A 16,402-nucleotide genomic window follows, 5' to 3' on the forward strand; every position below is an offset into this window, starting at 1 on the left:
TTTTACTTTCCAACATTTAGAATGCCAGGACTGAAAGCTGACCTGAAGATGAGCTTCCTATCACCAAGCATTTAATATGAAAAGAAAAAAGGAAAAACCTTGTCAATCAGGGTTCTGCCTTGTTTTGCACACCATAGCAGAAGTGGAGCTATACGGTTTCATATTTACATTCTTCTCCAGGGCTGATCTTACCTCAGCACACCACACCTCACTTCATGGCATATTTTGCTCAATTATGGGCTCTTTTTGTTTCAGCATGAGCACCAAGTGCACAAAGCAAGGTGCATAAAGAAATGCTTTCATGAGTTGCACTTGAGAACCCAGATCTCATCTCGTCTCAAACATTTTTTGAGGTCAACTAGAGTTGATTTAACCTCAACGATGGCCAACCATTGAAGAAGCGGACTGATCTCAAATATGTTATTTATCATTCAGTGTGGTCAGTGAGATGCACGTCTTCAATCAATTGAAAACAAGGAGGGGGAGCGGTCATGGATTACATAACCTTTGACACTGATGGATTCACTCAAGTTTCCAAGTGTGACTTGTGTGATCAAAGTTTGCTCAGTTAATAACTAGAACTAGAGTCTAATTGATTGACTGATTTAAAGTCAATGCATTTAGGTGAAATTTAGCTCTCTGGCACAAACCAGCCCCAACTTGTCTGAACTTTGTCAGTGCACAGCAGACAAAGGGTCTGCTTGTTACTCCACTCCACATGAAAACTAATGTTCACTGATAGGGAACTGATAAAGAATGCCACACAAAAATACTTCAAAGTAAATACTTCAGGAAAATCCATAGGACAAAGGGTAAAATTGAACAACAACAAAAGAAATAAGGGCCAGGGCATTGTTGAAAAGCTGCAAGTATTCTAGGCCCCCAGTAAGTACTGTGTGACCTCATGCTGCAAACATTGCACGCACGGAAGGGCAAAATAAATGTAGCAGTTCTTTACTGCTGCTATCTCTTCTCTCCATATTTTTTTATTGTACATGATAAGAAAATTGTTGTGGTTTCAACAATAAAACTGTGGGATCATTTTAGAAAGTAGTAATCTCTGATTTGAATGTTTTCAAGATCATAATAAACCACAATTCAAGTCAGGATTAAAATATAATTGCTCAGCGCATATGTCATACAGGTACATGCACGCACGCACACAAGCAAACACTAAACAGCTGTCAACAGCTCCTCATCTTGCCATTATAAACAGGCAATCTGAACAAACACACAGGTCTACCACTTAATAGAGGTCCTCTCCATTATTTAAGCAATGGAGAAGAAACAAAGCACATGACTTAAAACTATGAGCAAACCTGTTTAATTGCAACATATTTTCTATGACTTCCTGAATTGCTTCTGATAAGAGAAAAAGCACGCAGCAGCAAGTAATTTGTCTGATAACACAAGACCTCAATGTTTGTTTAGAATGAGAATGTGTGTTTGGAAAATGACAGTTTGCCAGATGTTGGGTGTGTCCTGAATGCTCTGCAGACTGCAACCACTTCCCTTGGAACTAATAACCAACAGGAGAGTGGAAGGTGAACCAAAAGCATTATATCATGTGTTCAGCTGTAATGATATTTTAAACTTTGTTACGGCAACAGCTCGTAGTGAAACGCTGTATAAATAAAGATGTGGATTCTATTGTATTGTACTTATGAAGGCAAAAAAAAAAATCATCAACTGCAAGAATAACATTCAAACTCAGTTGGGATATTATTTGTTTTGATATTCTGACATTTCTTGAACAATAAGACCTTTCTTCTGCTACTAAAAATGTGCTGGCCTCATCCCAATTGGACTGTGCAAAAAGCACTCCAAGCCCAGAGGTATGTTTGGCTAAGAGCTTTGCTGTTCTCGAAGTTGTGCACACCTTCAGGAAGAGCATTTGGCCTTAAATAAAGCTGCATTATTGAGGCTTAATTTGGACAATTGTCACCAAGGTGATATTGTTGCATTTTTAACACTGTGATATGACAACCTGAAACGTGTGCAGTCAGGCAAATATTGCTTAATCAATCTGGTGAGTGGACTCTGTACTGCATCACGCACGCATCGAGCAGGGGAGTTCGTTACTGAATTCTTTGCACATCATCATTGCATGCAAAACTGAATACGTGATCCGGTTTGCGCAATCTTGCAGGGAATATCTGGGTTAGATACCGTGGGGTCATATACAGTCTTTATCGCAAACAAGAGTTTCAGTTTTGGTTTGCACCTGTGTACAATCTTGCGTTCACGCCTTCCAAAACAAGCTGTACCAGTGTGGTACAAAAAAAACGAACCAAACACACATGATATTATTTGCCGAGCACCATAATAATGAGATCACGTTGGTTCTTTCTTATTGAAAGGCAAATGGGTGTTAACAAAGGTTGGCTAAATACAGAGTTCAATTGGCCAGGTGTGGGCACACAAATAAATGCTCACTCCTTTAGGACAAAATGACATTCGAGACAGAAGAGCAATGTGGAGACCTGGATCCAGCACAGTCAAATCTCTGTGGTGTGCTAATAATGCAAGATTATATATTTACATCTAATGGTTTTCAATAATGATTGAGAAGAATCCCATGAAATCAAATCTTGCAAAAAAATTTAATTGAAAGCTAATTTGAAAATTGAAGCCAACATAATGATGTAAAAAGAATAAATTAAAGCAGATAATGATATCCATTATATTATTATATCATATATGCAATATATTAATGTACAGGCTCAGAGGGATATATTTTGAAACTAAGAGGAGATGCAAGACAAAGTAAGATTAAAAACAACAAAGGTTAATATTTGTCACGCAATTAAAATCTTGTCTGACTGTTTCGTCTGGAATGACTGTTGTTAGTTAACAAGTGGCATAGCTAATCATGTCTGTCACGTGGTGATGAATTTGCGGTGTTCTCAACTGTCTTTTGTGTCTGACATTTTGCTGAAGTGCCGCATTAAGTTGATTTAATGATTGAGGCGTCATACCCGCATGACAAGTTTCTTTAATGCTGCTGCTGCTGCCTTCTACAAAATGTTATTGTAGGTCAACCTAAGTGACAACAGACGTGGAGGCAAAGCACACTTGAATGGACAGTTAAAAATCTTATATGAACTTTTCATGCATGCTTTGAAAATGTCGGAGGAAGCTAGAAACCCGCAGAAACCCCACACAAGAAGGAAGAAAGAGTGCCCTGGAAAAATATTGTGGTTAGATTTGCATGTCAATTTGTCACGAGGCTGCTTTTACATGTTGACGTAATAAGAATCAGTGGGCTGGGTTTAATTTATCTCTTTCTATTTGACTTGCATATGGAAAGAAAAAACTTGTTACCCAAGACTCATTCTGCCTTCTCATGATTCTTTTTCAGCATTCATGCTTAGGGTTCAGAAAGTAGGTTAATAAGGTGCTGTCAGTCATTGCAAGAATATCTATGGACCTAATCACCTTGGTGCTTTTGCATTATGTCATTTCTAGAGCAAAATAGACAAAGTTCCATCATTGCACAAGAGCATTTGAGATAAAATATGGTTAGCTCCACAACAAGTCAACATGTATCAAATGTGAAGGTGTATAATTGAGTTCATTCTTACATGTGTCTGGTGAAGCTGTCCAGTTCATTGGGGAACAAGTCATCGTCGCCAACAACTCGGTCTTCTTTCTGCTTAGATTTCTTTCGTCTAAACCTGAACGACAACGACCGCTTTCCTTTTTTTTCCTTGGGGGAAATGAAAACGCCATCACCGGGTCGTGCAGCTGCGGCAGCTGCGGCAGCTGCGGCGGCGGCGTCTCCGGGGCTCGCCGGTGAAGTCTGCGACGTGTCTCCATCTGTGATGGAGTCCGATTGTTTGGATGCCTTGCCTTCTTTATCCGGTGACTTGACTTTGAACAAATTCTTCACTTTTAAAGAGCTCGACTTACTCATGGTGAATTGGAAAAAACGTCAAAGAACACAAATGGATTGAAAACTTAGAGAAGAGTGGACCAACTTGAGTCAGTTGGAGGCGTGAACGACTGGGAGAACCTGCGGGGCGGGTTACCTGCCTGCCTGCCTACCTGCCTGCCAGGTAATCAATCACGTGGTGGCTTGATCAATTCCGGTTAATTATCAAAATAAACGGCTAGTGTTGCTTAAGGATCAAACTCGCGAAGACGACAGAATACGTGCTTATTGTCCTCAATATTGAGGAAAACTAGAATAGAACATGCCTTAGAAATAAATCATTAACTCTTACTTTCAGTTCGTTGGAATGATAGCGCTACCTGCCGGTCATATTGGGGAGTACACCAGGGTCACCTTCTGGAAAATGAGAAACGAAAGTCGCATGAAATGTGATTTGTTGCAAACTTTTCTTCACAAATGAATGTTGCTTTATTTTTGGGAGGGGGATCTCTGGTGCCAGGTGCCGAAAAAAATTCTACAGAAAATGAGCAGGAAGCAGGAAGATGAAATCAGTTGAGAACCCCCCTTTGGTCTCCTTCCTTTTTTCTTTTTGAAACTTTGCTGCTTACCTCTGTGACTATAACCTCCCCTGCTGAAAGCTTTTTTCATAAGCAGCCAAGACATTGTGGAACTTTTTGCCAGCATTTGACACAGAGGGTATGTTTTGAGTTTCATGTACATATTTTGGATTGGTTTGCATAAAAATAGAAGGCTCAAAAATGAAAACTTAATTTAAAAATATTATAATGTCTAGGTACATTATTAATTATTAATAATAATTATTATTAATTATAATTATTAATTGTGCTTGTCTTTTAAGAAAATGAATACAGTAAAACAAATTTAGGGATTAGATATTTTGCATTTATTTAATTTGATCAAGCGATAAACAGAGCAATAATTTGCAAAGGTCGATTTCCACACATCTTTAATAATATTGGCTGTAACCATTCAGTGTGCATGTTGGTTAAATTGTCTTTTCAAAAGGTTAAATTAGTATGAATGAATAAGTAACTTCAATCAGTGTTAATGTTGCAATTCCTGGTATTAAAGTATCCTCCGAGACAATATACAGTAGTATTTAAAACACTTCTTCAAAAGGACATCTAATAAAATGCAGATTCCTCTTTTAAACTCTCAATTCAATTCTTTCATATAGAATCTAGCTACCACTTATTGACAAAAGGTGCTAAGTTCTGCAAAATGTTATTCAACATCTGTTCGACAGTAAACATGAAAAAAAGTTTCTCAGAAGCCAGATTGCTTTCAAAACATACATCATTATTATCTGTATGGATGTTTGATGCTGTGCAAAAGATTTTTGGGTGATTGACAGAAAAAGCTATCTTGAAAATGGATGGATAGATGTTTTTTGGTGACCTGGTTTCATTTCTGCTTTAGATACGTGACTTAACACGCATACGCTTTGATTCTTGTCTTAGATCATCACTGATAAGGATCAGATCAACTTTAAAGATCAAATGAAACCCTAACCTGTCAAAAAAAAAACGCTTAAATTGGGTCATGCACAACCAGAGGAACAGACAAACTAGAACACTGCCTTTTATCCTTCACACAGAGTACGTGTGAAAAAGAACTTTTGCTGACATTGGCATTGCTTATACCAGAAATGTTTAGTATCACTCACCACTTGTTTTTCTTCCCCAGAACCAAAACATGTCTTCAGTGGCTCCAGACTATTACAATCCCGGCACTGAGGACTATTCAGACGCGGAGCTGTGCAACCTGGATCCAAATCCCGCTGAAGTCATCACCCAAACCTACATGCACTCCCTCATCTGTGTCTTTGGCCTAGTTGGGAACATCCTTGTGGTGGCGACTTACTTATTCTACAAGAGGACCAAGACAATGACAGACATCTACCTGGCCAATGTGGCGGTGGCCGACCTGACCTTTGTGCTGGCCCTGCCTTTTATCATTTACAACGAGCGGCACAACTGGGTGATGGGCACGGCGGTCTGCAAGGTGCTGAGGTCGGCCTACTGCATCAACCTTTACAGCGGGATGCTCCTGCTGGCGTGCATCAGCGGCGATCGTTACATCGCCATTGTCCAAGCCAGACGCTCTTTCGGGGCCCGCTCTAGTTCTCTCATCTACTGCCGCATCATGTGCACTGTCGTGTGGCTTTGCGCGGCTGCCCTAACGCTGCCCACCCTGATATACACCGAGCGCTTCGAGGAGAGCGGTCTGGGGGCCGAGAGCGCTCATGCGACATGTGAACTGTCTTTCAGCAACGACGAGACGGCCAAGTTAATCAAAATGCTGATCCCCTGCCTTCAAATGGCCATTGGGTTCCTGCTGCCCCTCGTGGTGATGGTGCTGTGCTACTCCAGCATCACGTGCACGTTGATACGAGCACGAAGCAGCCAGAGGCACAAAGCCATCCGTGTGATCTTGGCCGTGGTTGTGTTCTTCATCGTGTGCCACCTCCCCTACAATGTGGCTCTGCTCAACCACACGCTTGATCTGTTTAAGCAGAGAAGTTGTCAGGGAGAAAGGCTCAATCTTCAAGTTCTGGCCGTTATGGAAACTGTGGCCTATCTCCACTGCTGTGTCAATCCCATCCTCTATGCCTTCATTGGCTCCAAATTTAGGAGCCACTTTAAGCAAATACTGATGGACCTGTGGTGCTTCGGTAAGAGGTACATCTCCCCGGCCCGCTCGTCACGCGGCACGTCTGACGTCTGCATCTCGGGCTTCAGGTCTTCAGATGGTTCCAACAACTTCTCATTTAGTGTTTGACTTTGACTCAACTTTATTTATTCCTTGGGATTCCTCGCTCAGGAAACTCTGGTTCAAGTAGCTTACGCAGAAATAGTAGAAAAGAGAATATTGTCTTTTAAATGCATTGTATTGTGTGCTCTCAAATGCAATCTGTTTTTTTTTAATTAATGTAGCAGTATTTTTGGGCATTAGTGAAATATACATTTTTCTAAGTGCTAAAATGCTTTTCAAACAGACTCCATTGTTGATTTGAAGAGAGGAGAACTTCTAAATGTATAGCTTTGATTTGTTGCCTTATTTGATCCTAGATGAATTCAAATCAGACCTGATTAAAGAGCAGAAGGTGGGGGAAAAAGTTTTTGCTTCTTAGTTTATTTTCTTTGCCTATTGAAATGCATATATTCTCCTCATAAAATAAATCAAAGACACCTGGCTTACGAATCATCAGTAATTGAGCTGCATTAGTAATACATTTTACTTCCACTAGATAGCGGCAGTGAGCTTTTGGAGTTTTGGGGTAAACTTGATTACACTGTATTAAGTATACACTCCATTATGATTAGAGGGTAAAAATAAAATTACATCTGTCACCTCTGTTCATTCAGTCTTCATTGTCCATCTATCTGCTCCTCAATCTGTGTGTCCTCTCACAGTCTCCTATATTACATAATATCTTGTATCTCTGTACATTGTCTAGAATATAAAGACATTTAAAATCATCTCAAATGTGTTGACATCTATTGCACAGTATTCCAATAACAAAGAATGAACTGGAGGACACAGGGTGTGTCTTAAAATGTTTGAAGGTCTCTGTTGGTAGGTCTTTGCGCTCTCTGGTGAGGCATTACACCACGGGGGGATATGTCTTTTCGCATAGTTCACTGCAGTGATTTTGGGAGGTTTAAACCTTGGCCTCATTCCAGAAAACTCTTCTGTTACGGTAACATGAAGTAACTCTTGATGGTAGCTACGGGACCTTGTTGGAACCTTCTACTTTGAGGGGAAATGCTCTCACTTTTTAGCCTGGTTGAAATGTGTTAACCTCAACATCTGGTGTCTTATAATGAAGTCACATTTCTCGCTCTTATGTACTGTCTGATTCATTTTGCCTTGTCAGCAATGCTCAAGAGTTTTGCCTCAACATGCTCTCACTGGATGATATGAAAACACAGATTTGATTAAAGGAAGAAATTACAAAAGAATGCGACTTAAGTATTTTTTAAGGAGATGCCCTAGTCTCATGCAACTAGTTCCTTGGCGAATAGGAATTTTTATAATGAATGGGATTTTTTTTCCATCATAATTTGATACGGCACTGCTCAAAACGCACAAAGGATAAAGAATGGTCACAAACTTGATACTTCTTGGTGGGGCAGTTGAGCGTCATGCAAAAGCCCAGAAGAGTTTTCTTACTATTACGACCAGTGCATCCAGGGTTGCTCACTTCATTGCTATATTCCTCAACTTTTCCAATCACTATTTTTACCCCAAAAGTGAATCAACAATTTTATATGGTGATGTTATTACACCCCGTATAGCCAGAATGCAAATTAACAACTGGATTTAACTATATCCCCACTTTTGTTATTTTTACACCAAAAAAAAAAAAAAATGGTTGCAGCCCCAATGTAATTTCATTTAACAAACCAACAAACACATGTTTCTATTTAGGCGTGTATTCAAAGCACCAGGCAATTTTGCTTGGCTGGCAAGAATTCAGGTCTTTCAGGCAACTAATGTGGCTGCCTTGTAATCCTTTTTCATGTCAGAGTGGTTCTACTTGTGCATGGCAACACATTCCTCGCCCCCAGCCTTCACTCCACTCCACTCCACTCCACTCCTCCTATTAGTTGGCTCATTTTAGGCCCAAAGCAGAACTGATAAGGGTTCCTGGCAGTTTCAGGATTATCGTGCTGGGTCAGACTGTACCCTGCTGCTCTGCACCAAGGAATGCAAGCAAAGTAACAAGTAGGTAGGTCACGCACGAGCCTTCCCATCTGCCACTCACCCAAAGTGCAAGTGAGGCTCTCAGCCAACCTTCACAGTCCATCATCTTATCAGCGACATTTATTTGGGAGAACAGTACAGTAGCGTAAATGTGTATTTTTACACGGCTCTCTTCTCGAATTGTCTTTATGCACGTAAAGAGAAAATACTAACCTCGTCTCTTCCCATCTGTCGTCTTGGGAGGATACACTCCGTTTTGGCAGTCACATTTCATAGAGCTGGGAAACGAGTTTGGTATTTTGATACAGAGTGAGAGGCCAAGAGAGGACGCGGTGAAAATCTGATATCTGTTGAAAAATGGCAGGTGTTATTTGAGTCAGTGAAACCAATAAAAACAAGCAATAGAGAACAACAGCAGAAACACACTTGTTCTGTTGAACAAAATGTAAATATGACATTTTGAAAATATTCTTTTCAATGTGGATAAGATCAAACTCATTAGGAATACACTAAATGACTATTCTAGCTGCAATGATCAGGTTTCTAATGCAATCTAGCATCCCTCCAGTGCTCTAATGACCCATTGTGTTTGCTAATTGTGTTAGAAGGCTAATGGATGATTCGAAAACCCTTGTGCAATTCTCACAGAAAACGCTCAATTGTCTGGGTGACTTCAAACCTTTAAACGCTTGTGTAGTACTTGTGTTCAAATAAAAAAAAAATAAAAACAGAATTAAATCAAATAGCCTAAACAGGGATGGTAAGTCTACATGCTGCATGCTTTTCCATCTGCAATTGTGTAATCACATGCTAAAGTGTGTGGGCTTGTTTGTCAAGGGACTGGAAGCCTTCCTTCATCACATTTCTCTCCCACACTCTGCTGTACTTCCCAGGAGTAAAAAAAAAAAAAAAAAGCCATTTAGCCTCTGTGGGACACAGATTCTCCTCTTTGCTCTGGAAACCAGGATGTCTTTCCACTTGCAAAGGTGAAAGACATTCCTTAAGGTCATTACAAAAAACAAAAAACCCCAAGAACCAAAGTTGCTGAAATGAAATTCCCAAATGTGATAGTGGGCTGATTTGGCTCCATTTCTCAAATTGCTCCATTTTATTTTTGCTCCAATAGTCTGTCCATCTTCCGGTTCAATGAACAAATTAGAGATTTTATTGTAAACACCACCTGCAACTGGGACGGACTGCTTCAGGGATGGACCGAAAGGAAAAGAAATACACATTTAGAATAGACATAATACTGACTAAGTGATGTCTCTTACTGTGGGGGTGATAATGTCTTTTCCTGTTTAGTAAAGAGATGGAGGTTTTTATCTATGCACCAACTGGAAACTTAATTTCCTGCTAGTTTTCATTCCAGGATCTCTGACCACTCATGGGCCAAAATGGTCCTGTCAGCTTGCAGCACTGAAGCTGTTGACCATTTTTGGGAGCACTGAAGTTGAAGTAAATTGAATGTAACATTCTTCGAAAACATTCGTGGCAGCTGGAGAAGCTGAGAGGGTAATACCGCTGACCTTTGACCCAAGGGCTCAAGAAAAGCATCTGGTGGGAAATCTGTGCCAAAACTATCACGTGAATGCTTACAGGAAAATTCCTTTTTCTTCTGGTATTAAAATATTCACTATTACCTAACCCTAACCATCCTGATATAGATCACCCAACACTCCGGTACTGGCTGGTTAGTAATCTCACTAGTATGGGTTTTGGGAAACAGGCCAATATGCAATGAGAGGTGGAGCGGCAAAAGTCCAGCAGCAGGACGACTAACTGCTCCTCTGTGCAAGAAGCAACAAGAGTGTTGTTGCAGAGAGCTAAAAATTGATGCCAGATCCACATCTGGGGGGACAATCCCCACAAAGACCATCCATCATCTCATCAGACACGCGGAGGGCATACGGGTAGAACAAGGTCACACACCCTAGCAAGCCTGTGATCTCATCTTCCATGGGTGTAATTCTGAATCCACACCTCGACGAGTTAACGATTTAGACTCTATGAATGCACGTGATGACATTTGCAAAATGTGATCTTCAGCGTTGCATGTTCTCAAAAGAACTAACAATGGGTATCTAAAACAAATGTGGCTGATTTGTTTTTTTATTTATTACTGTTGAGAGGCATACATTACAGTGCAAACCATTCTTTGGCATTAAAAGCCACATTGACCACTTGTAAGGGACAGTGTTGGTAAGGTATGTTCAGTCTTGCAAAGCAGTGCATTCCATTGACACTTGGGAATGATTTGAAGCGGTGAACAGGGGCAAGTTACTGTAAAGAACCAGGTAACGGAGACCTCGCAATGTTATGGCACACAACATTGGAAGTGGGGCCAAATTGCATTTTACTATTAATGAGCTAAGGACATGGGCATTCAAGATTAAAATGGAAACATTGGAGCAACATATTAAAGTGGACTAGATGCTGGCACGGGAAGAGAAGAACTGTAAACACGTAGTTTAATGTAAAAACCCGTCCTGAATGGAACATTCCAGACAGTATTATTTCGGTTTAGTGACAGATGCTTGCTCAGGACGTTACGGCATAAAGAAAACAATGGAGGGGAACATTGCGGCTGCTTTGTCACAAAACAGGAAGACAAAGAAAGAAAACATGATTTATGTTACATAAGTGAGCTGCCGCTGCATTGAATGGCATTTGTTTTATGTACATTATATGTGCTTTGATTGTGTGTGTATGTCAACATTCAGCACATTATTTCCTACCTCTCATATGGCTTCCATTACAGCGGAATGAGGGTCAGCGGGTTAAAGAAACCTGTGCTCTCTGCAGCGTGCTTGGCTAAATGACGTAACGCAAAGTTTGGCAATGAAACACTTACAGAAAATCGCTCCAAATGTATCAGTACTAAAGAGGACCCGCAAAGGGGGGTAGGTAAAAGCAGATTTGTGTAAAAGTCGATACGTTTGACAACAGAACGCATGCAATCCAGTGCTGCAGGTCCATGGCAGGCAAAAAAAAGTCAACAGTAATCATTGCAGTCCTTCAAATTGTGTGAATGATGATGACAAATAGTGTGGCAGTAGATAAAACAGCACCACAGATGAAACCTCTCCTCCGACGTGGTTTCACAGTTCCATATATTCTAGATGTTAACGTTTGGCTTTGCGCACTGAGGACAATAACGGGACGGTCGTGACGTCACGACGAAACAGTCATCGGAGAGGGCCGGTCGGCAGAGACATTTAGGAGCAGAAATCAGTAGACATCTCTCTCTCTTTTTGTCCGTTCAATTTTCATAGGGCTTCACATTATATTCGTTTGGATTAAAAAAACAAAACAAAAAAACCATCCATTTTTATAACATGGCATGAAAGCACCTTAGATGAAAAGAAAACCTCTTTTACCTTGCATTAACTGATCTCAATTGTGATTTTAGCATAGAAAATAGGCAGATATCAAGTGGATATAGGCTGCTTTGCATACAAATGGCAATACTTCAAAGGTATTTAGTGATTAATTCATTCATAAGGGATACAATAGCACCAGTTTTCGGCATCTCTAACCTGAGAAAACACTGGCCGGCCTCCTCAATCTACTTCCCTTCTCCTGCTGGCTGATGGCAACCGGCGGTGGCGGCGGCGGCAGGCCCTGTGATTTGGCAAACTAAATTGTTGCACTGCAGAGGCCTCCGGGAGCAGACATGAATCCATTTCATCCCAGAGGAGGCAGCGATCCAAAAATAACAAAACATGACCCCCCCCCCCTAAAAAAAAAAAAAAAAAAAGAATACAAAAGAACAAATAAAAAACAATGAGGCTATGGGGTGTATCGAGGCCACTGGCGGGCGCCGACACCTTCAAGAGTCTCCTCCTCTCAGTGGAAGTCTGAGTGCTTCAGACACTCGAGTGTGATTAGCGGGAGGGACGTCCTGAGGATTACTCCTGGCTGCCGTCTGCTTTTTGCCACTTGGCTCCATCCAAGCACATGGGGCAGCAGGCGCCTTTTAGTTTGACAGGCTGTTTGCACGGGGCCGGCAGACAGGACTCCACAAAGCAGGTGATTCTGGTGTCCTGCGGGAGGGAGCACAGAAACAACGGGTTGCTTACTTTATTAGATTAGGGAGGATTGAAAAGTTTCCCGTGGTTACAACTGGGACTTCCAGCCGACAGCAGAACAAAAGGGAGACCGACCAAACAACTATGACACACCCTTTTTTTTTTTTAGCACCCTTATTCGGTGATTGAACATTATTTCAGGACCCCGTCGAGTCGTTGAAGTGGGCAACAACAAGTCGTGAATGTGTCAGCCGTTTTCCACACGCTGCTGGGAACAGCTTCAAAATAAAAAAACTAACACCATAAATTGAAACTACGGCATTTAAAAGCATACTGTAGAAAAGCTAGTAATGAACGTGTGTTTCCAGATGAAGTGAAATACAATAATTATGATGATAATAATATTAACAACACAATTGTTTGATTGCACTTTGTATCTCGGTACAAATACGTGCGCAGCAAAGCGTGCAGTTCATTATTTGGTGGTTTCCTGTCCATATGTTGAACCTACTTTGCATTCACATTGAGTGCACGAATCCTGTTTCCACCGCTCTCCATCTGTCCGCTCACGCCCGTTACCGTCAACGCAGTCAGTCTTGCTCAAGCGGGCTTCCAGTCGTCGAATCTGAAAAGACAAATCAAAGGTTGTTGTTTCTATGGGCAGAGACCAACGACACCATAAAGAATGGACTTTCTATTGATTTGGTTTCATGCTGTTGTTCCTGATTTATGAGTTACTTCCTGTCCGAGTGCTTTTTAAATATGTAGGGAGCATGATTCCTTCAGCATAGTTCAGGGGCAGCGATGCTTGAAACGCAAAAAAAAAAAAAGAAAACCTGACTTGAATTAAAAGAAAATGCAAGGAAGAAAAGGGAAGGAACGCACCTACGGAAAAATTGATGAAAAACACATTTGCCTGACAAAAAGGCAAAAGACTCAGTGATCGAGTCTGACTAGACCGCTGTACAGAACATAAAAATTCTGCCAATGTCCACATTTGGGAAATTTACCTGTTTGCGTAAGCTTGTAATTGTCTTCTGCATGTCGGAGACAAAGTCTTGGAATTCACTCGCTGGGGGATCAGTGCTTTTTTTTGAGGTCACCGTAACATTGACATGTTCTGTTCTGGTTTCTTCCAAGGGACTGCAAACCAATAAAACAATAGCAAAGTGGTCAAATGACACTCATGGAAACTAAAGTGTTGCTGTTTTACGACGGCGGCCGGTGTGTCACCTGTTTTCCTTGATGCCGTCAGCAGCTCTGCTGTCTTTGTAACTGTGATCAGCTGACCTGCGCCCTCGAAAGTGGTAGGACAGCGCGTTGAACTGACCTTTGGTCCTGCAGTCTGGCAAAGCGAAATACAACAAAGCTCAATTGGTGTGCACAACAGCAAGAAAGGCAAATTGACAGATATTAGATTTCTGTGTTACAAATAAAATCAAGGTTACCTTCGCAGCAGTCTTGCCACATGCGCAAGTCAATGTGCGGGATGTTGTCGCAGCTGCCGTAGCCATGCGGCACCTCTGCCACCCTGAAGACGTCCGACTGCACGCGCGTGATGTTATCGCCGTTATCGCACAGCACCCGAGAAAGAGAGGCCTGCTTCAGCTGAGTCAGTTGGGCGGGCGTGAACGTTCCAGGGTTTTCGTACCAGAACCTGCACATTATGAATATTTGCCAGGTTCAGGAATAATAAACGTACAACCCGGAATGGCTCAGTTCAGTTCAGCATGAAATTTTGGATGTTTACATCCTCCATATGACACAGGCAAGGGCTTACCTGTCTCCATCCCGCAGACGTTTGAACTGAGAAGCCAGCAGACACATGAGGGTGGGTCCAAGCCTACTGCCAGGAACCACATCTTCAGCCATCAGGGCAGGGAACAGGTCAATGTTCAGAGGCGTACCATAAAGCCTATCACACAATAGATACGGTTTGGGTGACATAAATCCAAAGAGTATCTTCGGTTTTTCACCGGAAATGGAGCGGCAGCTCTCAAATCACCTCTGTAGCTTCTCTCTGACGTCAGGATTCTTAATCTCGTTCCTCAAGTCCTCAAAGGTCTGAGCCGAGGTCAGGTTACAATAGGTCCGGTAATCATTGTACGGCGGTATGCCGTGATCTCTTCCTCGCTGTATGTTCATGGCGGCCAGGTCCAAGGCCACAGCGTGGGCCATCGAAAACAATCTCTCGGTCAGCTCTGTATTGACTAGCTGCGAGGAGACCCGCATTTTACCCGCCACGCCAAAGAGCCCGCGGAGCAGCGGGTCAATGCCACCCTCGTTCACGATGCGAAAGGGCGAGAAGAAGGCCCGATGCAGGGAGATGTGACCCTGGGGGATGGGCTGGAAGTCCTCATCTAACCTGTAGAGTATCGGGTTAATGAGGGTGTGCCCGAAGCGGAATGCCGCAGTGGCGAAAGCATTGAGGATGCCCGCGTTAATATTGGGGTCATAACCTGTGTACGGCCCCATCATCTTCATGCCTGCCTCGCCTAGGATCTAGAAAACACAAAGAGTTAGGGTTGTCCGTAACGCCGCTCCCGCCGTTTGGCCCAGGCGAAAGGAAGGAATCGTTACCTTTGGCAACCAGTGACTGTACGTGATGTGTTGCATCTGGGCTCCCACTATCTTCCTGGCTTCATGGTAGATGGTGTCCCCATCCCAGTGGGGGTTCAGCCTGAGTAACTCTGTGGCTACGCGGTTGTGCTCCCTGAACCACACGGTGTGCATGGCCGTTAGGCCCAGCTGTTCGTTGGCACGGTGGTCTCCGGCCAAAAAGCAAGGAATCGGACTTTCATTCTCGTTCCTCATGCACTCGGTGGGCGGTCCCGTAGCGAAAGGCAACAGCGGCTTCCCGGTACGCTGAATGATTCCCTGCCGGAGCAAACCCCGTTGGCTGGCCAAGTCGCGGATCTCCTCGGATTCGTGCCGCGAACTACCGTAGACGTTTGAGGCGTCGATGTAAGCCGTGAGCTGGTTGATTTGCTCTCTCGGGTACACGCTGTTCATGAGTAGGGACGTCATCCCGCTGCCGCACACGGGGCTGGAGCGCACAAAGAACATGCAGCGGGCGCCGCTCCTCAGCTGCCGGGGATCGTTGGGAGGGAATTGGATGGGGAAGCATGGCGGGTCATTGGTGCAAACCTGAGTGCACAGCTGTCCGTCAGAGAAGCGCGACTGGCTGAGGGCCGCCACGGTCGAGTCCAAGTCATGGTCGAGGAACTGACCCCATTGCATCAGCATGTGGGTGTAGTGATCATCCGGAGTGATGGTCTCGGTTCCGATCAAAGTGGTGGATACAAATCTGGGCAGAGGCAACCTGTAGCTATTGTGCGCCTGCTCCGTAGCTCCCCTCGGTAGATTAAACCCGTTATCGTAGACGGATTTCAGGAGTCGTTGGAACGGGGTGAGCGAGGCCCCCCACATGGAGTGCTGCAGGTTGTTGCAAGTGCCGTCGTGAGTGCGGTACTTCTGGTGGAAGCAAATGTCGGAACAGTTGTTGATGCGGCGGTGGGCGGTGCAGCCCGAAAGGTTGGCGATCACGTCCAGAAAGTGCGGGGACACCAGGTCGTTGTAGCGAAAGTCTGCGGGAATGCAAATGGTGGTATTTATTTACTTTGTATTTATAGAAAAGTAACCCACTCAAATTCTGACATGTCTCATGATAAGTGCTTTTAAGAGCGTATAAACTTCCAGTTGGACCTTCTAGAAAGAGGAACTGCCAATATCGAAGTTGTGACCT

General features: G+C 43.0%; 3 protein-coding genes across 6 annotated transcripts in view; 1 reads left to right on the forward strand and 2 right to left on the reverse strand.

The window, feature by feature from the left end:
* The window catches only part of crybg1a (crystallin beta-gamma domain containing 1a), an 18,661-nt gene extending 14,586 nt beyond the window's left edge, over positions 1–4,075 (reverse strand). Inside the window, exon 1 of the mRNA XM_088399872.1 lies at positions 3,585–4,075. Within this exon, the coding sequence (XP_088255998.1) occupies positions 3,585–3,916 (332 nt within the window). The 5' untranslated portion in view covers positions 3,917–4,075. The remainder of the gene's footprint in view (positions 1–3,584) is intronic.
* Positions 3,582–7,881, forward strand: ccr6b (chemokine (C-C motif) receptor 6b). 2 transcript variants are annotated; one of them, XM_088399879.1, is made up of 2 exons: positions 3,582–4,058; positions 5,603–7,881. In XM_088399879.1, exon 2 carries the CDS (start codon positions 5,612–5,614, stop codon positions 6,695–6,697), a length of 1,086 nt encoding a protein of 361 aa, XP_088256005.1. In that variant the 5' UTR covers positions 3,582–4,058; positions 5,603–5,611; the 3' UTR covers positions 6,698–7,881. The 2 variants fall into 2 exon arrangements, with proteins under 2 accessions (XP_088256005.1, XP_088256004.1); XM_088399878.1 differs by lacking the exon at positions 3,582–4,058 and adding an exon at positions 4,370–4,591.
* pxdn (peroxidasin) overlaps positions 6,979–16,402 on the reverse strand; it is a 25,948-nt gene continuing 16,524 nt past the window's right edge. For 2 of the 3 annotated variants that reach the window (XM_088399875.1, XM_088399874.1), the window contains 8 exons: positions 15,238–16,244; positions 14,663–15,159; positions 14,438–14,572; positions 14,106–14,314; positions 13,891–14,002; positions 13,668–13,800; positions 13,169–13,282; positions 10,708–12,672 (listed from right to left, as the gene is read on the reverse strand). In XM_088399875.1, the coding sequence (XP_088256001.1) occupies positions 12,538–12,672; positions 13,169–13,282; positions 13,668–13,800; positions 13,891–14,002; positions 14,106–14,314; positions 14,438–14,572; positions 14,663–15,159; positions 15,238–16,244 (2,342 nt within the window). In that variant the 3' untranslated portion in view covers positions 10,708–12,537. Of the gene's footprint in view, positions 8,974–10,707; positions 12,673–13,168; positions 13,283–13,667; positions 13,801–13,890; positions 14,003–14,105; positions 14,315–14,437; positions 14,573–14,662; positions 15,160–15,237; positions 16,245–16,402 lie in introns of those variants that run through there. The other variant, XR_015863315.1, reaches the window with a different exon arrangement.

Source organism: Syngnathus floridae, chromosome 16 (genome assembly GCF_059516105.1).
Source record: "Syngnathus floridae isolate MCC-2025c chromosome 16, RoL_Sflo_1.0, whole genome shotgun sequence".
Classification (NCBI taxonomy): Eukaryota; Metazoa; Chordata; class Actinopteri; order Syngnathiformes; family Syngnathidae; genus Syngnathus; species Syngnathus floridae.